Raw genomic sequence first — 21,153 nt, 5'->3', positions numbered from 1 at the left:
TCTGACGGGCGCTGGACTAGTGCGCGTGCGTGCGTGTGACTCAAAGACGAGCTGTATGATTGTAGAGCATCGATGGTTTCCTGGAATTTAGTGAACAAAACAGAGTGTTTTTATAACTGATAATAATATGTATGCAAAGACTGTCTGAACTATAAATGTATAATTATGTGTCTAGACATAAAACCTCCACACACACTGGTTATCATCAGCATTAGCACACTGCTCACATTCACACTGTGCAGCTCTGATTCTAACATGTTAAACACTAAGTTTGACCACGTAAAACATATGATAAATTATCACATTTTCTCACTTTATATCCTTTGTTAGTTTAAAACATGTAGAAATGAATAAAACGACTCCAAAGCCAAACAACACAACATGGAAACTTGTTTGAATGCTACAATGGCTTCATGTAAAATATTTTCAGTATTCACAATAAATGGTGAAATAACCCAAAGTTTGGGTCCAAAATAAACTAAAAAAGTCACATCAAAAAAATAGTTTTATATCCCAATAAAGAGTAACGTTTATACTATAAAGTAAAACAGATCAGATGTTTTCTTTCCCACATGCAGTTATGGGCCAATGAAAATAGTAAATAAAGTATATGTTCATATTTACAGAGTGTGTGAGCCTCGAACCAATGCATATCTGTGACAAATCATTAGTGATGTGAACAGTCTATGTTCATAGCTCTAAGCTGATCACATTACAGGGAGCTGAGACATATGCTAAGTAGTTTACTGAACATGTTCCAGACCCAAACACACACTGACTTTGTGACTATATATATATATATATATATATATATATATATATATATATATATAGGCTGAACAAACATGACATCATAACCTAGAATAACCAGTGTAACAGAATCACCACAGTCTCATTATAGAGGCTATAATTATCAGACTTAATTCATGAAATACTGGAATTAATACAATTCATTTTAAAAATTCTTGGTTTTACTGTTTTAACATTCTTATATTTCTTTTTCCCCCAACTGAAATAACTGATGATTAATGGATGATTAAAATGTATTTCAGGAGGATGTAATAAACATGTATAAACATGAATAGAATACCGTTCCTTTAATTATGTCTTAATGTAACTGAACTAATGTTCAGCTAAAATAATTGAGGTTGTTGCTAAAGCATAGCTAGAAAATAAACTACCATAAATGTTCACTTTAAAAACATCGACTTTAGTTTATCTTTCTTATTATCAATATTAATCATTTCAGGAATGTTTTTTAGAGAACAGACTTTATTCATCCTAAACCTTTTCACGGTTCCTGTAATTGACATATTCACTGTGCGTATGATACAATGATGAGGTAATTGGTCATTGAACTTGTCCTGTGTGTACCCCCCCCCCCCCCCCCCAGGCCCCTCCCCACAGGGCAGGACTAAGTTCCTGAACAGAGGACCTGGAGCTGTGCAGAAAGACCACAATATAACCCTGGACCAGGACCCTGACCAGGAAGTGGTCACCACCACCAAAACTGAGGTAATGTCTTTTTTTTTACAGTAGGGACAGTACATATAATTTCTATCTGTTGTTCCGAGACAGGCTGATGTAAGAACATGTTACACTTAACAATGAAACATAGTGAGACACAAAACAATCTACAAAAGGATTATATATAGGCCAGTATGGTGAGAGGAAGGATGATCATTTCTATATTTAAAGGGGACACATCATGTTAAATCCACTTTTTTAGCCCTTAAATGCATTTTGTTGTATATTTAGAGTGCTTAGAAGTACAGAAAAGTTTAAATTAATCTCTTCAGGTGCTCCGTAGATATCTTTATATTCTGTTTTGGTCATATTTTTCAATCTGTTTCGATTTTTCGATTCTCTATTACTTTTTTGAACAATAACGTCACAGTATTTGCAGCAGAACTGCCAAATTAGTTCATCAACTCCAGGCCCAACACTTCGAGCAATCCACCATTTTTATTTCTGGCTTTTATTTTGTAGTCCAAGCTCCAGGATGCAGAAGTTACGAGAGGATAAGTCAAAATGTTGGGTTGTTGGATGTAGTAACCCACACGCTTCATTACACCGTCTCCCAGCATCAGAACCTTTTCAAAGTGTCTGGTTGAGTTTTATTTTTTATAGAAATGTACCACATCTGTGGATAAGGTCATTTTTGTGTGTGTGAAGCACTTCAATGATGATAAGTGTGATGATAAGACGTCCCTGTCATTGTTTTGTTAGCATTAGCAGTTGCACCGTCTTCATATGTTAGCGCTGTGTGCTCGTTTTAGATCCTTGATGATATGGCCTACGTGATTTAATTTAAGTCTAAAGTTTTCATTAGTCATTTCATTTTGACGTTTTTGTTTCAGAAAAAACTGTATTAAAATGCATTTAGCTTGGTGCTAGCGTTAGCTCGGTGCTTGTGTTAGCTCACTTGTTAGGGTTCTGCAGGTTCATCATCTTCATTTTCATCTCACTCCACTGGGTCAGACTCTGGCTGGAACATGTAAGGCTGGATGGACAAGTCTTCTGTAAATAACGTGTGAATAAAAAGTTTCTGCGCCGCTACATAGCCGTATCTCTTCTCTCAAACTACAAAAATGGCCGAACAGGGTGGAGTTGAACCAAGTGTCACCTCTGCAACCTGGAGAGGGGGCGGGGTATGAAGTGTCTCATTTGCATTTAAAGAGACAGCACCAAAACGAGTTGCTCTCAGAAGCACATCAGAAAAGGGTAGAAAAGGGGTGGAGCTATAATAATGAGGAATTCATACCCAAGCATTGCAGTTCTGCTTTATATAAACCATAACTGTATGATTTATATGTAAAAAGGAAGGATTTAAAACTATGATATGTCCCCTTTAACATGTTTTGTCATTTGAAGAAGAGCTTCATAAAGTATCTAGATGTCTACTCTGTATTTATAACACACTTTAATAAACATGAGTAAAAAGTTATTCGAGAAAAAAAATGTCTGCGATCGTTTGACATTTGTGATATCAGAATGGAGTCATGGGAACTTCTGGGTTAATGTGAAGAAAAAAGAAAGCTTATAATAATAATAATAACGCTAGAATACTAATATAGTTTCAGACAAAGAAAAATTGTAGATACAGTAGGAGCCCAACAAGATGGTTGGGGCCCAAAATATGGTGCTACACCCCTGGACATACACAGCACCTGGTCACATGACCACTTCTTAATAATGATTAGTGATTATTAAACTTAAAAATAATTAGTGATTATTAGACTTAATATTGATTAGTGATTATTAGACTTAATAATCATTAGTGATTATTAGACTTAATAATGATTAGTGATTATTAGACTTAATAATGATTAGTGATTATTAGACTTAATAGTGATTAGTGATTATCAGACTTAATAATAATTAGTGATTATCAGACTTAATAATGATTAGTGATTATCAGACTTAATAATGATTAGTGATTATTAGACTTAATAATAATTAGTGATTATTAGACTTAATCATAATTAGTGATTATTAGACTTAATAGTGATTAGTGATTATTAGACTTAATAATGATTAGTGATTATTAGACTTAATAATAATTAGTGATTATTAGACTTAATAGTAATTAGTGATTATTAGACTTAATAATAATTAGTGATTATTAGACTTAATATTGATTAGTGATTATTAGACTTAATAATAATTAGTGATTATTAGACTTAATAATAATTAGTGATTATTAGACTTAATATTGATTAGTGATTATTAGACTTAATAATCTTTCGTGATTATTAGACTTAATAATGATTAGTGATTATTAGACTTAATAATAATTAGTGATTATCAGACTTAATAATAATTAGTGATTATCAGACTTAATAATAATTAGTGATTATTAGACTTAATAATAATTAGTGATTATTAGACTTAATATTGATTAGTGATTATTAGACTTAATAGTAATTAGTGATTATTAGACTTAATAATAATTAGTGATTATTAGACTTAATAATCATTAGTGATTATTAGACTTAATAATGATTAGTGATTATTAGACTTAATAGTGATTAGTGATTATCAGACTTAATAGTAATTAGTGATTATCAGACTTAATAATGATTAGTGATTATCAGACTTAATAATGATTAGTGATTATCAGACTTAATAATAATTAGTGATTATTAGACTTAATAATAATTAGTGATTATTAGACTTAATAATAATTAGTGATTATTAGACTTAATAATAATTAGTGATTATTAGACTTAATAATAATTAGTGATTATCAGACTTAATAATAATTAGTGATTATTAGACTTAATAATAATTAGTGATTATTAGACTTAATAATAATTAGTGATTATCAGACTTAATAATGATTAGTGATTATTAGACTTAATAATGATTAGTGATTATCAGACTTAATAATGATTAGTGATTATTAGACTTAATAATGATTAGTGATTATCAGACTTAATAATGATTAGTGATTATCAGACTTAATAATGATTAGTGATTATCAGACTTAATAATAATAAGTGATTATTAGACCTAATGATTAGTGATTATCAGACTTAATAATGATTAGTGATTATTAGACTTAATCATAATTAGTGATTATTAGACTTAATCATAATTAGTGATTATTAGACTTAATAATCATTAGTGATTATTAGACTTAATAATGATTAGTGATTATTAGACTTAATAGTGATTAGTGATTATCAGACTTAATAGTAATTAGTGATTATTAGACTTAATAATAATTAGTGATTATTAGACTTAATATTGATTAGTGATTATTAGACTTAATAATAATTAGTGATTATTAGACTTAATAATAATTAGTGATTATTAGACTTAATATTGATTAGTGATTATTAGACTTAATAATCTTTCGTGATTATTAGACTTAATAATGATTAGTGATTATTAGACTTAATAATAATTAGTGATTATTAGACTTAATAATAATTAGTGATTATCAGACTTAATAATAATTAGTGATTATTAGACTTAATAATAATTAGTGATTATTAGACTTAATAATAATTAGTGATTATCAGACTTAATAATGATTAGTGATTATTAGACTTAATAATAATTAGTGATTATTAGACTTAATAATAATTAGTGATTATTAGACTTAATAATGATTAGTGATTATCAGACTTAATAATGATTAGTGATTATCAGACTTAATAATAATTAGTGATTATTAGACTTAATAATGATTAGTGATTATCAGACTTAATAATGATTAGTGATTATTAGACTTAATAATGATTAGTGATTATCAGACTTAATAATGATTAGTGATTATCAGACTTAATAATGATTAGTGATTATCAGACTTAATAATAAGTGATTATTAGACCTAATGATTAGTGATTATCAGACTTAATAATGATTAGTGATTATTAGACTTAATAATAATAAGTGATTATTAGACTTAATAATGATTAGTGATTATTAGACTTAATAATGATTAGTGATTATCAGACTTAATAATGATTAGTGATTATCAGACTTAATAATAATAAGTGATTATTAGACCTAATGATTAGTGATTATTAGACTTAATAATGATTAGTGATTATCAGACTTAATAATGATTAGTGATTATTAGACTTAATAATAATAAGTGATTATTAGACTTAATAATGATTAGTGATTATTAGACTTAATAATGATTAGTGATTATCAGACTTAATAATGATTAGTGATTATTAGACTTAATAATAATAAGTGATTATTAGACTTAATAATGATTAGTGATTATCAGACTTAATAATGATTAGTGATTATCAGACTTAATAATGATTAGTGATTATCAGACTTAATAATGATTAGTGATTATTAGACTTAATAGTGATTAGTGATTATTAGACTTAATAATGATTAGTGATTATTAGACTTAATAGTGATTAGTGATTATTAGACTTAATAGTGATTAGTGATTATTAGACTTAAAAATAATTAGTGATTATTAGACTTAATATTGATTAGTGATTATTAGACTTAATAATCATTAGTGATTATTAGACTTAATAATGATTAGTGATTATTAGACTTAATAATGATTAGTGATTATTAGACTTAATAGTGATTAGTGATTATCAGACTTAATAATAATTAGTGATTATCAGACTTAATAATGATTAGTGATTATCAGACTTAATAATGATTAGTGATTATTAGACTTAATAATAATTAGTGATTATTAGACTTAATCATAATTAGTGATTATTAGACTTAATAGTGATTAGTGATTATTAGACTTAATAATGATTAGTGATTATTAGACTTAATAATAATTAGTGATTATTAGACTTAATAGTAATTAGTGATTATTAGACTTAATAATAATTAGTGATTATTAGACTTAATATTGATTAGTGATTATTAGACTTAATAATAATTAGTGATTATTAGACTTAATAATAATTAGTGATTATTAGACTTAATATTGATTAGTGATTATTAGACTTAATAATCTTTCGTGATTATTAGACTTAATAATGATTAGTGATTATTAGACTTAATAATAATTAGTGATTATCAGACTTAATAATAATTAGTGATTATCAGACTTAATAATAATTAGTGATTATTAGACTTAATAATAATTAGTGATTATTAGACTTAATATTGATTAGTGATTATTAGACTTAATAGTAATTAGTGATTATTAGACTTAATAATAATTAGTGATTATTAGACTTAATAATCATTAGTGATTATTAGACTTAATAATGATTAGTGATTATTAGACTTAATAGTGATTAGTGATTATCAGACTTAATAGTAATTAGTGATTATCAGACTTAATAATGATTAGTGATTATCAGACTTAATAATGATTAGTGATTATCAGACTTAATAATAATTAGTGATTATTAGACTTAATAATAATTAGTGATTATTAGACTTAATAATAATTAGTGATTATTAGACTTAATAATAATTAGTGATTATTAGACTTAATAATAATTAGTGATTATCAGACTTAATAATAATTAGTGATTATTAGACTTAATAATAATTAGTGATTATTAGACTTAATAATAATTAGTGATTATCAGACTTAATAATGATTAGTGATTATTAGACTTAATAATGATTAGTGATTATCAGACTTAATAATGATTAGTGATTATTAGACTTAATAATGATTAGTGATTATCAGACTTAATAATGATTAGTGATTATCAGACTTAATAATGATTAGTGATTATCAGACTTAATAATAATAAGTGATTATTAGACCTAATGATTAGTGATTATCAGACTTAATAATGATTAGTGATTATTAGACTTAATCATAATTAGTGATTATTAGACTTAATCATAATTAGTGATTATTAGACTTAATAATCATTAGTGATTATTAGACTTAATAATGATTAGTGATTATTAGACTTAATAGTGATTAGTGATTATCAGACTTAATAGTAATTAGTGATTATTAGACTTAATAATAATTAGTGATTATTAGACTTAATATTGATTAGTGATTATTAGACTTAATAATAATTAGTGATTATTAGACTTAATAATAATTAGTGATTATTAGACTTAATATTGATTAGTGATTATTAGACTTAATAATCTTTCGTGATTATTAGACTTAATAATGATTAGTGATTATTAGACTTAATAATAATTAGTGATTATTAGACTTAATAATAATTAGTGATTATCAGACTTAATAATAATTAGTGATTATTAGACTTAATAATAATTAGTGATTATTAGACTTAATAATAATTAGTGATTATCAGACTTAATAATGATTAGTGATTATTAGACTTAATAATAATTAGTGATTATTAGACTTAATAATAATTAGTGATTATTAGACTTAATAATGATTAGTGATTATCAGACTTAATAATGATTAGTGATTATCAGACTTAATAATAATTAGTGATTATTAGACTTAATAATGATTAGTGATTATCAGACTTAATAATGATTAGTGATTATTAGACTTAATAATGATTAGTGATTATCAGACTTAATAATGATTAGTGATTATCAGACTTAATAATGATTAGTGATTATCAGACTTAATAATAAGTGATTATTAGACCTAATGATTAGTGATTATCAGACTTAATAATGATTAGTGATTATTAGACTTAATAATAATAAGTGATTATTAGACTTAATAATGATTAGTGATTATTAGACTTAATAATGATTAGTGATTATCAGACTTAATAATGATTAGTGATTATCAGACTTAATAATAATAAGTGATTATTAGACCTAATGATTAGTGATTATTAGACTTAATAATGATTAGTGATTATCAGACTTAATAATGATTAGTGATTATTAGACTTAATAATAATAAGTGATTATTAGACTTAATAATGATTAGTGATTATTAGACTTAATAATGATTAGTGATTATCAGACTTAATAATGATTAGTGATTATTAGACTTAATAATAATAAGTGATTATTAGACTTAATAATGATTAGTGATTATCAGACTTAATAATGATTAGTGATTATCAGACTTAATAATGATTAGTGATTATCAGACTTAATAATGATTAGTGATTATTAGACTTAATAGTGATTAGTGATTATTAGACTTAATAATGATTAGTGATTATTAGACTTAATAGTGATTAGTGATTATTAGACTTAATAGTGATTAGTGATTATTAGACTTAATAGTGATTAGTGATTATTAGACTTAATAGTGATTAGTGATTATTAGACTTAATAGTGATTAGTGATTATCAGACTTAATAGTGATTAGTAGACTTAATAATTAGTGATTATTAGACTTAATAGTGATTAGTGATTATTAGACTTAATAATGATTAGTGATTAATAGACTTAATAATGATTAGTGATTATTAGACTTAATAATGATTAGTGATTATTAGACTTAATAATGATTAGTACCACATTAGAACAAAATGTTATAAGAAGGTTCTACGCGTCCATCTTCCTGCAGAGAAATCTCACAGGATGAGATTTCACCAGAGTTACAGGCTCCACCCCCAAAACAACTTTCAGTGGAAACCCGTTGAAAGTTCACTTACACTTTATTGACATTTAGAAATTTTACTTTTATTTTGTGAAAATCTGTAATGGAAACCCAGCTATTGTCACACTTTCACAGGTAAACTCAGCATTTCAGGAAGTTGTAGGTATACGACAGAGCGTGCACGACCACGTGCACAGCTTACCATCTTCATAGGTTAGTGAAAGGTGCAGCGCATCAAACAGCTTTCCACTGCAGTCTGTTACAGACACACAGACACTGCTGTGAGTCAGTACATAGACAGTGCATCAAGTTTGTTACGGTCCATGTACCGGTACATGCATTCATTTTCACTCAGATATATACATATAAACATTTAAATCCATGTTCACATCTGACACGCAGCAGGCTCAGGTATGATTATATGGATCAATAACTCTGATATGTGAACACAATAAATGTATGAGATGAATCTCTACACGTTTCCAGGTTCAGAGTTAGAGCACCAGTGCCACATTCTTTTTTTATAAATCACAACTTGCAAAGTGGTGGAAGCTTTGTAAAAGATGGTCTTCTGAAGACGTACACATTTACACATTGTTAGTTTGTTTTTAAAGGGATCCTATACTGTTTTTACAAATGTGTCCTAAAACCTTTGAAATGTTTTTATTAGTAGATATATGTCTAATTAAACACATTATTTTGCACCATATTTGTTTTATTAACTTTTAAAAATGGGATTAGTTTACCGTTTGAGAGCTTGTGCACTGCCATGTTGAAATGACGTCGTTGATGACGCCAATCGTCCCTTCAGTCCGTTGAGTTTTATATGAGGTGAAGCATTGTTGAGCTTTGGGTTGCTCTAAAAATCAGTAAAAGTTAAAAAAAGTGTCAGTATGAGTGCGTGTGGTTAAGTCCATGTGTTCTTTCAGGCCATAGAGACCAAAGAGGAGAACGAGGCAGAGCTGGTGATCATCAAGGTGGAGGAAGCAACAGAAAGTAGAGCTGAGGTCCCTCCAGTGCTAGGCCCCGCCCCCGATGACACCACCACCAGCACCATCAACCAGCTGAGCTCACAGCGCACGGAATGGGAGGTCAGTGGATCTGATGTCATCACTGACTGCATCAATGTGGATGTCCCTGGTTTATCACAGCAGCAAACACAAAGTCATATCTGTGACGATGCGTATCAGAGCTTCACACCTCCTATGATAGTCCTTGTTGGAAAGGAGGCCATAAGTAATGGGACGGTGAACGCAGGTCAGACCAACACTGGGAAAGAGAAAGTGATACAGTGTGTGAACCTGGAGTCCACAGACGTCCAATCAGAACCTGCTCCAAACGAGCCTTTAGGATCCGTTGGTTACGAGTTATTTAACCCTCCTCATCATCATCCTCAGCAGGAGAGTTCCCAGCATGCATTTCCCCACGCTGCTGTCTTGGAGCGCCCGTACAGCTGCCCCCGCTGCCCCAAACGCTTCTTCCTGGAATTTGACCTGAACAGACACCTCTCCCGTCACGACAGGCAGCGCTCCTTCATCTGTGCTCTGTGCAGGAAGAGCTTTGTGTGTCAGAGTCACCTGGACATCCACCAGAACGTGCACACGGGGGAGCGGCCTTTCAGCTGCTCTGTCTGCGACAAACGCTTCTCTGACCCCAGCAACCTGAAGAGACACCAGAAGATCAAGCACTGATTCACCCCCCCTGACCTGGGACAGAACCACGTTAACCACAGGACAAGAGACTCTAACTGGGACTATGGTTTAACCCACCAATCAGTGCGCACCACACACACACACAGACACACACACACACACACACACAGTATTTTTGCACCATATTCATACTTTACAGTTTTAGAGCCTGTGTTCCTCCATCTTGAAATCATGTGATTGATGATGTCACACGGCCTCACTGCCTGTAAACATCCCATTTTTTCTATTGTGATGAAACATTTAGCCGGATTTATAGATTATTTAGAAGATTTTTGATAATTTAACAGCTTTTTCAGTCACAATGTCAACTTGTGCTGTTTTTAGTTGCTCTAAAAATCTGGGAAAATTTAAAGAGCATAAGAGAATAAAAACAGGACACCCACCCACCCAAACGTCCTTCTATCCTCAGGGTTTACTCTCTAACTTCAGCCACCAGAGCGTGTCAGCACATTGTTAAAGAGTAAAGGTCTGGTAGGAGAGCTTTTCTTCCCTGCTTCATTGTCTACAACCAAACCTCAGTGTGTGAACTGTCGCCCCCTTGCGGTCATAACTGTTTTCATCCTCTGTGTGGCCTTCGCTACCATCGGGAAATCAATGAGATATTTGTATTGACAGTTTTCATATAAAATTATTTTACCAAAATAAAGTGTAATTTTTCTTGGGTTCATGGTCATGTCATTAAAAATGTTACAGTATTCCATTAAAATGGCATTAAATGAATTTACATTTGGCCGACTGATTTCTGCAGAAACCCTGTCCTAGGTATCCGCCCCATCAATAATCAATACAGTCTGAGCTACTGTACTTTTCTCTCTATTAGTAATGTGAATGTTTGAATTGATTTTCATGTAGGTTGGTTTTTTTCAGGCTCTTGATTTTAAATCTGTCATATCTCATACTTAAACCAGTTTAATATTAGATTCCGTACTTCTGCTCTCCCCTGAGCGACTGGGCCTGAGTTATGCTGCTGTCTGCAGACTTTCTTTGTGTGAAGTCACTGAATGTTGTTAATTGTATTTGGTAATTGAAAATTGCACAAATGCATTGTTCTTGTAGGAGTTTTTATTATTTTTCTTCCACAACTTATTTGTCGTGGAACTCCTCCTAGGCTATTAACGCAGCACTAATGACATGTATGTCAACTCATACGGACAATGTCAAAGTCACGTGACGGGTCAAAAACCAAAATTATCCATATCTCTACGAATGTTTATCATACAGGTTTAATGCTTATATTTATGAAAAGCTCATCTCAAGTAGATTATTTTATTTCATTGGACCAAAGTTGTACGACCTACCAGTAAAAAGATTGATTTATGTCAAAGTTCATGACATCACACAAAAACAGCTTTTTTCCCTATAACTAGGTTGTTATTTTTTCAATTGCCAAATACATATTTGCTTTGTGAATACGCCTTGCCTAGTTTACATTTTATACCATCACGGTGCTTTATTTTCTAAATACAAGAGTTGTTCCTTTTTCTTATGACATAATAAAAACCAATGGCACACACTATCTTTCAGTAATGGATAATAAATTCAGCCTATCGGCATGTTTTAATTGTCTAGAGGATTCTTTTGCATGTTGAAAAAAATGGAAATCATTGATTGTTAAGCAACATGCTCGTAGTTGAGTTTAAAGTATCTTAAATCTGTATTTCACTTGTGATTTGTCAGGGCTCTATATTGTTTAGATTTCACCTTTTTATCCCTGAAAAATACTTGACAAATTATGTGTTGGTCCATATGTGACCCTGGAACTAAATGACACGTATCGATCCGTACTGGGACACGTGTAGGTGTAAATGTGAGTCTTTTCTGGTTGGATGCAGTAGAAGGTTGGATGATATTTCCACCTGCTGAACACTTCCTTCTTCTTTCCAGGACCAGGGATGTTTGTTGGACACAAGCGCCCCACAGGGCCCGGATCTAAAGACTGGTAAAGTACAAGGTATCACCTGATTTTATTTCTCCGCATCATCATCAGTGACATTCAGCTACATTTCAGCATCCAAGAAATACCCAAATATTTCTCTATATTCTTGGGGTTTATTTGTGTCCCAAAAACGAGCTTTGAATAATATGGTTGTGGTTAGGCAATTTTTGGCACAATTGGGTAATTTTAAACAACAAGCAGAATGTAGCAAGATGAAAAAAGATGGCAATCATTCTACTTAAGTTTAGACTTGAACTCACAGTTTCTGGCTCAGACAGACAACTCTGCGGTACATGTGTTTAAAACTTTTATCCTCCTAACACTCAAATCTTTGGTTGGCTAGACCAGGGGTTCTCAACTTTGGGGTTTTTTCTGAACAATTTCAGCCCATTTTTGGTTATTTTTACCCTTTGTCTGCAACTGCACCGAACTTGCCAATTTTTAACATATTTTTATCACTTTTTCTTGCCATATTTTTTGCTCCTTTTAATGTATTTTTGCCACATTTCTCCCATTTCTGACACTTCTACATCAGATTCCAATGTCTTTTCTACACATTGTTTCTACCTTCAAGACATGTTAAGCACTTATAAACCCTTTCTACCTAATGTCACATACAGTGGGTACAGAAAGTATTCTGAGCCTTTTACATTTTTCACTCTTTGTTTTATTCCAGCCATTTGCTAAAATCAAAAAAGTACATTTTATTTCTCATTAATGCACACTCAGCACCACATCTTGACAGAAAAAAACAGAAATGTAGAAATTTTAGCAAATTTATTAAAAAATAAAAAGTGAAATATCACTTGGTCATAAGTATTCAGACCCTTTGCTCATATTTAACTCACATACTGTCCATTTCTTCTGATCCTCCTTGAGATGGTTCTGCTCCTTCATTGGAGTCCAGCTGTGTTTAATGAAACTGATTGATTGATTAGGAAAGGCCACATCTGTCTATATAAGACCTTACAGCTCACAGTGCATGTCAGAGCAAATGAGAATCATGAGGTTGAAGGAACTGCCCAAGGAGCTCAGAGACAGAATTGTAGCAACACACAGATCTGGACAAAGTTACAAAATAATTTCTGCTGCACTCAAGGTTCCTAAGAGCACAGTGGCCTCCATAATCCTTAAATAGAAGAAGTTTGGGACCACCAGAACTCTTCCTAGACCTGGTCGTCCAGACAAACTGAGCAATCATGGGAGAAGAGCCTTGGTGAGAGAGGTAAAGAAGAACCCAAAGATCACTGTGGCTGAGCTCCAGAGATGCAGTAGGGAGATAGAAGAAGGTTCCACAAAGTCAACTATCACTGCAGCCCTCCACCAGTCAGGGCTTTATGGCAGAGTGACCCAACAGAAGCTTCTCCTCAGAGTAAGACATGAAAGCCTGCATAGAGTTTGTCAAAAAACACATGAAGAACTCCCAGACTATGAGAAATAAGATTCTCTGATCAGACAAAGATTGAACTTTCTGACATTAATTCTAACTGATATTTGTGGAGAAAACCAGGCACTGCTCGTCATTGAGGGGAGTGGCCTAGTGGTTAGGGCGCCGTAAAATGGCTGCTGACTGCTCCCCAGGGATGGGTTAAATTGCAGAGGACAAATTTCAATATATATGTGTAACAACATATATACATGACTAATTAATTTAATTTAATCACCTGCCCAATACAATCCCAACAGTGAAACATGGTGGTGGTAGCATCATGCTATGGGGGTGTTTTTCAGCTGCAGGGACAGGACCAAGTACAGAGATATCCTGGAATAAAACCTCTTCCAGAGATCTCAGGTCCTCAGACTGGGCTGAAGGTTCACCTTCCAACAAGACAATGACCCTAAGCACACAGCTACAATAACAAAGGAGTGGCTTCAGAACAACTCTGTGACCATTGTTGACTGGTCCAACCAGAGTCCTGACCTAAACCCTACTGAGCATCTCTGGAGAGACCTGAAAATGTCTGTCCACCAACGTTCACCATCCAACCTGACAGAACTGGAGAAGATCTACAAGAAGAATGGCAGAGGATCCCCAAATCCTGGTGTGAAAAACGTGTTGCATCAGTCCCAAGAAGACTCATGGCTGTACGAGCTTAGAAGATGTTTCTACTCAATACTGAGCAAAGGGTCTGAATACTTATGACCATGTGATGTTTCACTTTTTCTCTTTTAATACATTTGCAAAAAAATCTACATTTCTGGTTTTATCTGTCAAGATGAGGTGCTGAGTGTGCATTAATAAGAAATAAATTAACTTTTTTGATTTTAGCAAATGGCTGCAATAAAACGGAGTGAAAGATTTAAACCCATTATTTTCACTTTTAACATCTTTTCATCATATTTCATGATCATTTTTGCCAATTTAACCACAATCATTTTTCATGCCCATTATTTCCCAGTTTAAACAAATAGTTTCAATATTGATACTTTGAACCCCTTTTACTGCTTTTTCTCTCCATTTTCTCATCCACTCTAATTTGAAATCAAATTTCTGTGGTTTTTAAAATCTCATTTCACCTCCTTTTCCACCATTTTATTAGTGATTAAAACCAGGATTTCCATCTTTAAGATGACTATAATAATAAACATTCCTGGATAACAGTCAATAGACTGAAAGGTGCACAGGGTAAATTAGTTCATTTTTAAAAGTTAATAAAACAAATATTGTGCAATATAATGTGTTATGTTAGACATAGATCTATTAATAAGGACATTTCAAAGGTTTTAGGAAACATTTGTATAAACAGTGGAGGATCACTTTAAGATGACTATATACTATGGCACAGATAATACTAAAATTCCAGACACTTCTACATCACATTTTAATGCCTTTTAGACATTTTCAGCATTTATTAACCATTTCCACCACTTTTCCCACCTAATGTTGCATATATTGACCTATTATTGTCACTTTTAACCTCTTTTCACCATATTTTACATGTATTTTTGCCAATTTAACCACATTCAAGGTTTATACTGCTCATATTTTGCCAGTTCAAACTAATTGTCTCTACATTTTTAAATTCCATACCCACAATTTGCAAATTTTAACCAATTTCTGGGTTTTTTTTTTAAATCCCATTTCACCACTTTTTCCACCATTTTTGGTCACTTTGAATCATTTAATTAGTGATTAAAACTAGGATTTCCATCTTTAAGATGACTATAATAATAATAATAATAAACATTCCTGGATAACAGTGGATATTATTCAGATGAATAAATAAATGTGGTTATCACAGATTCATAGAACAATGGACCATCATTTTACTGACTTTATGGATGGACCCCAAAAATCTCTCCTTTATTCCCCCTTATAGATGGTCCTGTCTCCACATGACTGTTCTTCAATGTTCATGTCTGTGTTCAACCACCTTTAGCTACAGTGGGGGTCCCTGCTCTCTGGGACCTTTATTTTGGAGGGTCCCTGCTCTTTGGGACCTTTATTTTGGAGGGTCCCCGCTCTTTGGGACCTTTATTTTGGAGGGTCCCCGCTCTTTGGGACCTTTATTTTGGGGGTCACAGCTTGGAAAAATTGAGAACCACTGATCTAGACCAGAGGTTCCTGACTTGTTTAGTCCTGTGTACCACTTGACTGTTTTGTCAAGTCGTACCCCTGGTTGGGAATCATTGGTCTAGACCACAGGACAAAATGTTGCTCTACAAGGGGCTGCTGTCCACATAAAGCCAATAAAATGTCATTTAAATGCTGACTCAACTGTTTGGATTGTCTTACTTTGGAATGTGAGATTTTTGTTGGCGTTGAAAAGATTGATTTGAAGATGTGGTTTAGTGACTATAGTCTTTATAGACCTGTAGGAACAGTTTATTTGCAGAGAACTTAGACAGGAAAGATATTTAAAGAACATTGTTGGTGCTTTTAGGTCAGGGGTCTTAAACTTGGATTTACCTGGGGGGCACTGGAGGCACATTCTGGGTGAGGCTGGGCCTCGTTGAGTTTTTTCCAATACCGATTATCCTGTAATTAAAAACTTTAAAATATTTGTGCAGAATCTGTACTAAATGTGTGTGAGTGCCAGGAATCTCAAGATGTGCTGTGCCAAAAATATTCTGATTGATCAAACTGTGCTGAGCTCACCTGATCACTACTTATTATAGATCACAGCCCACTGTGCATCAGGATAAATAAATCAGACAAAGCCGATCAAATACCACCACTCGTTCATTTTTTACTAACCTGGGGGGGCGAGCCCACCGACGGGCTCTCAATTCTGGTGTCAAGCGCCTGGCCTGACCCGTTTTGGGGACAGTGGTAGGTTCACGGGACGCCGTCAACAGCTCATCACCATCTCCCTACGTCTCCAAAATCTCTGTGTACCATTTTACAAATCAGTTTGATTATAGAAATTTCAGGCTCCTTGAAAGCAACACCTTAAATATGAAAATAGATTCATAACGCACACACTGGACTGGGACTTTCATCACACATCCATAAGGCGTGGCACTGGCGGCGTCTGTCCATGTGTTTGGCACCGTGTCACAGAGTTAGTCAAACTTTCAGCTTTTGAATATGCGACGTGTCACGTGTGTGCACCAGTTGTGTGTTGCGTGCTGCCGCAGTCAGTAGCTGCGTTTCCATTACCCTAAATCTAAATAGTGCAATGGAAACACCCTAACTCTGAAAAAACACTCGTATCTCTAAAAACGTTTTTACACTCTCATGAGGAGGTTTTTCAGACGTTTCAATATTGAAATGTGTTGCAAAAGCAGGACGTGACGTACCTGGTCACATGACCACTTCTCTGTGACAAAACATGACGCTGTGCGTGTGGACAGAAGAGGAGACCCAGATATTTCTTAGAATTAGACTTAATAATGATTATTGATTTTTAGACTTAATTATGATTAGTGCCACATTAGACGTGAAACAACCTATAAATACAGAATGTTCTAAGGAGGTTCTAAGCGTACATCTTCCTACAGAGTCTCACAGGATGAGATTTCACCAGAGTTACCGGGCTCCTCCCCCAAAACACCTTTCAATGGAAACACCTTCAAATACACATTAGACTTTGTGTAAACTTTAGAAATATTAATCTTAATTTGATAAAAAATGTAATGGAAACACATCTAGTGACAGACATAAAGGTCCTCTCTTGCATCAAGACCGGCCGTAGGACTGCCCCTAGGAGCCACCTACCCCACTGTGATTGGTAGGTTTGTTCTGCTCCAGCGTACGCATTAAAGGGACTTTCACAAAGTGCTATTCACAGAAAACTTGCAGGCCGTACGAACATTAAACTTTTATATCAGTGTGGGGTACAAACTATCATCCTGCAGGCCGTGTGTTTGAGACCCCTGTTTTAGGTGAACCATCTGCATTAAGATCAATTTATATAAACAAACATCTCAAAGTTTCTCTGAAATATTTTGACTGTTGCCCTTTGACCCCCTCAAACAGAACCAGCTTTAACCTCTTCTGTAGTTGGGGTCATCTTCACACACAATCAAGGAACCTTTTCATTCATCATCGGTAATGAAAACTGATGAAACTGCAAAAATGAACTGCTGCCAGCGCATTGAAAACCAGGAGGAGGTGGTCAGCTATGACTGAACAAATGTTCTTAGAGAGTTTGTTGGTCTTCAAGCTCATCTTGACCACATTCTCGATTTGGAAACAAAACCACAGTTCCCAGAACATCAGCACACATGTCACTGAAGAGGTTGGCACAACCACAGAAATGCCGGTGGAGGACTCCACCCAGCCAGAGAACATCAAAGGAAGATATCAAAGAGCAGATACTTCCTAGGGAGAAAAATATCAAAGGACACAGACCAAGAGTGAGGTGGCCCAAAGCTGCAGAGAGGAGAGAATGGGAAACAGTTAGAAGACACAAGCTCAGGCTGTGTTAAATGATTCAGATGTTCACTAAAAGTCATCTATTAGTTAGCTCAGAAACAATGTCTAAAGCAAGACTGCTGATAAAAGGATGTCACATTAGTTCTGTTACACAAAAGCGTTGTTGCGTGTTACAGCATTAAACAGTTAACTTTCACGTACAACCTCGTTGTGCCCCCAGTCCACATCTGTTCCAGAGGTTCTGTACTTCACGCTTTGCTCTGATTTCTTTTGTTTGTGTACCAGACGACGCTTCAAAGATGAACGTGTGTCCCCCAAAGCAGCAGCAGGAGTGGAAGAAGAAGAGCGAAAACGATGTGGAGAAACCGGCGTGCTCCACGTTCCGAGCTGAAAACTCGTCCCAGAACCGAAACCAAAGAGTTGTGACTCCTGCTTTCTTTCCCGTCTCCACAAAGCCTCAGAGCAACCCAAACCTCCTAGCCATCCTGTCCCACCCCCCGTCTGAGGGGGGCCGAGGGGACGATGAGTCTGATGAAGAGAAGCTTGTTTTCAGGCTGACGTCCCCGTACCAGCCAACACTCAGTGAACAAGTTCGAGAGACTACTAGAGACGTGAAGCTGAAAAGTAACGCAGCACATGGTGATGGAGATGCAGCTCCTGTTGGAAACAACCCCGACTTCTCCCAGTGTCAAGTTCTACCTTCATGGTCTAGAAACCAGGTGTTGGACAGCGGTGCAGTCCTGGACGTCCCCCAGCAGGCGTCCAGCAGTCACCACCTAGAGATGAGGTCAGAACCAAGCCTTCGCTTCGCCTGCACCTTCTGCCCTCGCCGCTTCACGCACCTCTCTGAGCTGCTCACCCACGAGCGCATCCACACCGGGGAGAAACCGTTCCACTGCACCCAGTGCGGGAAGAACTTCAGCCAGTCCAGCAGCCTCAAACGACACCAGAGGGTCCACACGGGGGAGAGGCCCTTCCCCTGCCCATTTTGCTGTAAGCAGTTCACCAACTCAGCCAGCCTTAAGCTGCACCTGAGGGTTCACACGGGGGAGCGACCGTTCCCCTGCCCTCACTGTGGGAAACAGTTTGCCAACTCCGCCAACCTTAAGGCCCACCAGACGGTCCACACCGGGGAGAAGAAGTTTCACTGCTACAAGTGTGGCAAAAGCTTCTCCTTCCAAAGCAACCTGAGCAGGCACCACACGGTGCAGCACGCCGCCGACCTGAAGGAGGATGAGGGGAGGGACTTGTCTGCCCAGGCAGCCTATCAGAGCACACAGCACGGAAACCCTCCAGGGATTGTGTAGATGGACTTAGTAGAACTGGAGACACTTGTTGGAGATGATTTTGGTCTAGATCGTCAGTTTCTCAGCAAAGGCCGACAGTGAGACACTCACAAAGCTTGCACACGCTGCTAGCATGTGCTGCTAGCATGCGCTGCTAGCCTCTTGTTAGATTGAAATTACATGAAATGTTAAATCATCCATGTAGTTGTTTAATTAGTGCATGTGCAGTTAAAAAGATGGATGATGGTCTAAAGCAGTGGTTCTCAACCTTTTCAGCCCCCGACCCCCAAAATAAAGGTCCCAGAGAGCGGAGACCCTCCAAAAATAAAGGTTCCAGAGAGTGGGGACCCCCACTGTAGCTGAAGGTGGTTGAACACAGACATGAACATTGAAGAACAGTCATGTGGAGACAGGACCATCTATAAGGGGGAATAAAGGAGAGAGATTTTTGGGGTCCATCCATAAAGTCAGTAAAATGATGGTCCATTGTTCTATGAATCTGTGATAACCACATTTATTTATTCATCTGAATAATATTCACTGTTATCCAGGAACATTTATTATTATTATTATAGTCATCTTAAAGATGGAAATCCTGGTTTTAATCACTAATAAAATGGTTCAAAGAGACCAAAAATGGTGAAATGGAATTTTAAAAAAAACACAGAAATTGGTTAAAATTTGCTAATTTGAGTGGAAAAAGACATACAGAAAAAAAGTGGTCAAAAGGGTTTAAAGTGTCAATATTGGAACAATTAGTTTAAACTGGCAAATAATGGGCATGAAAAATGGTGAATGTGGTTAAATTTGTAAAAAATAATCATGAAATCTGGTGAAAAGAGGTTAAAAGTGACAATAATGGGTCAACATATGTGACATTAGGTGTAAAAGTGGTGGAAAGGGTTTATAAGTGCTGAACATGTCTGGAAAGTGGAAAAAATGTGTAGAAAAGTCATTAAAATATGATGAAGTGTCAGAAATGGGAGAAATGTAGCAAAAATACATTAAAAGGAGCAAAAATATGGCATGAAAAAGTGATGAAAATAGGTTAAAATATGGTGAGTTTGTTGGCTTAAATTGTTCAAGAAACCTTATGTTTCTTGAAGGAATCTGACGACCCCCTCCCAGTGTTTTGCCACCCCAAATGGGGTCCTGACCCTAAGGTTGAGAACCCCTGTTCTAGTAGTGTATTCCAAATTCCAACCAGGAAGATGTTATTAAATAATATTTGATGTCTTTAAGGATATTTCCAATTGGACTACAGTACATACTCCTGAATAAATTCATTAGACCAGGGGAATTTTTATAGTACGCGTGTGCACATAAAAGGGGTGGAGTTTGCAGCATCTTACCAATCAATGGAGAACCTGTCAGAGCGAGCGTGTTCACAGGAGGAACAGTTTATGATCTTAAATAAATAT

General features: G+C 34.5%; 1 protein-coding gene across 2 annotated transcripts in view; it reads left to right on the top strand.

Annotated features, from left to right (window-relative positions):
• LOC114461247 (zinc finger and SCAN domain-containing protein 21-like) overlaps positions 1 to 21,153 on the top strand; it is a 28,564-nt gene that overhangs the window by 2,802 nt on the left and 4,609 nt on the right. The window contains exons 2-5 of one of the 2 annotated variants that reach the window (XM_028443206.1): positions 1,394 to 1,515; positions 9,907 to 10,068; positions 12,574 to 12,640; positions 18,732 to 19,830. In XM_028443206.1, the coding sequence (XP_028299007.1) occupies positions 1,394 to 1,515; positions 9,907 to 10,068; positions 12,574 to 12,640; positions 18,732 to 19,753 (1,373 nt within the window). In that variant the 3' untranslated portion in view covers positions 19,754 to 19,830. The remainder of the gene's footprint in view (positions 1 to 1,393; positions 1,516 to 9,906; positions 10,069 to 12,573; positions 12,641 to 18,731; positions 19,831 to 21,153) is intronic. The other variant, XM_028443214.1, reaches the window with a different exon arrangement.

This window comes from Gouania willdenowi, chromosome 1, assembly GCF_900634775.1.
Source record: "Gouania willdenowi chromosome 1, fGouWil2.1, whole genome shotgun sequence".
NCBI lineage: Eukaryota > Metazoa > Chordata > Actinopteri > Blenniiformes > Gobiesocidae > Gouania > Gouania willdenowi.
The sequence above is the reverse complement of the archived record's forward strand: the minus strand, read 5'-3'. Positions and strand labels throughout refer to the sequence as shown.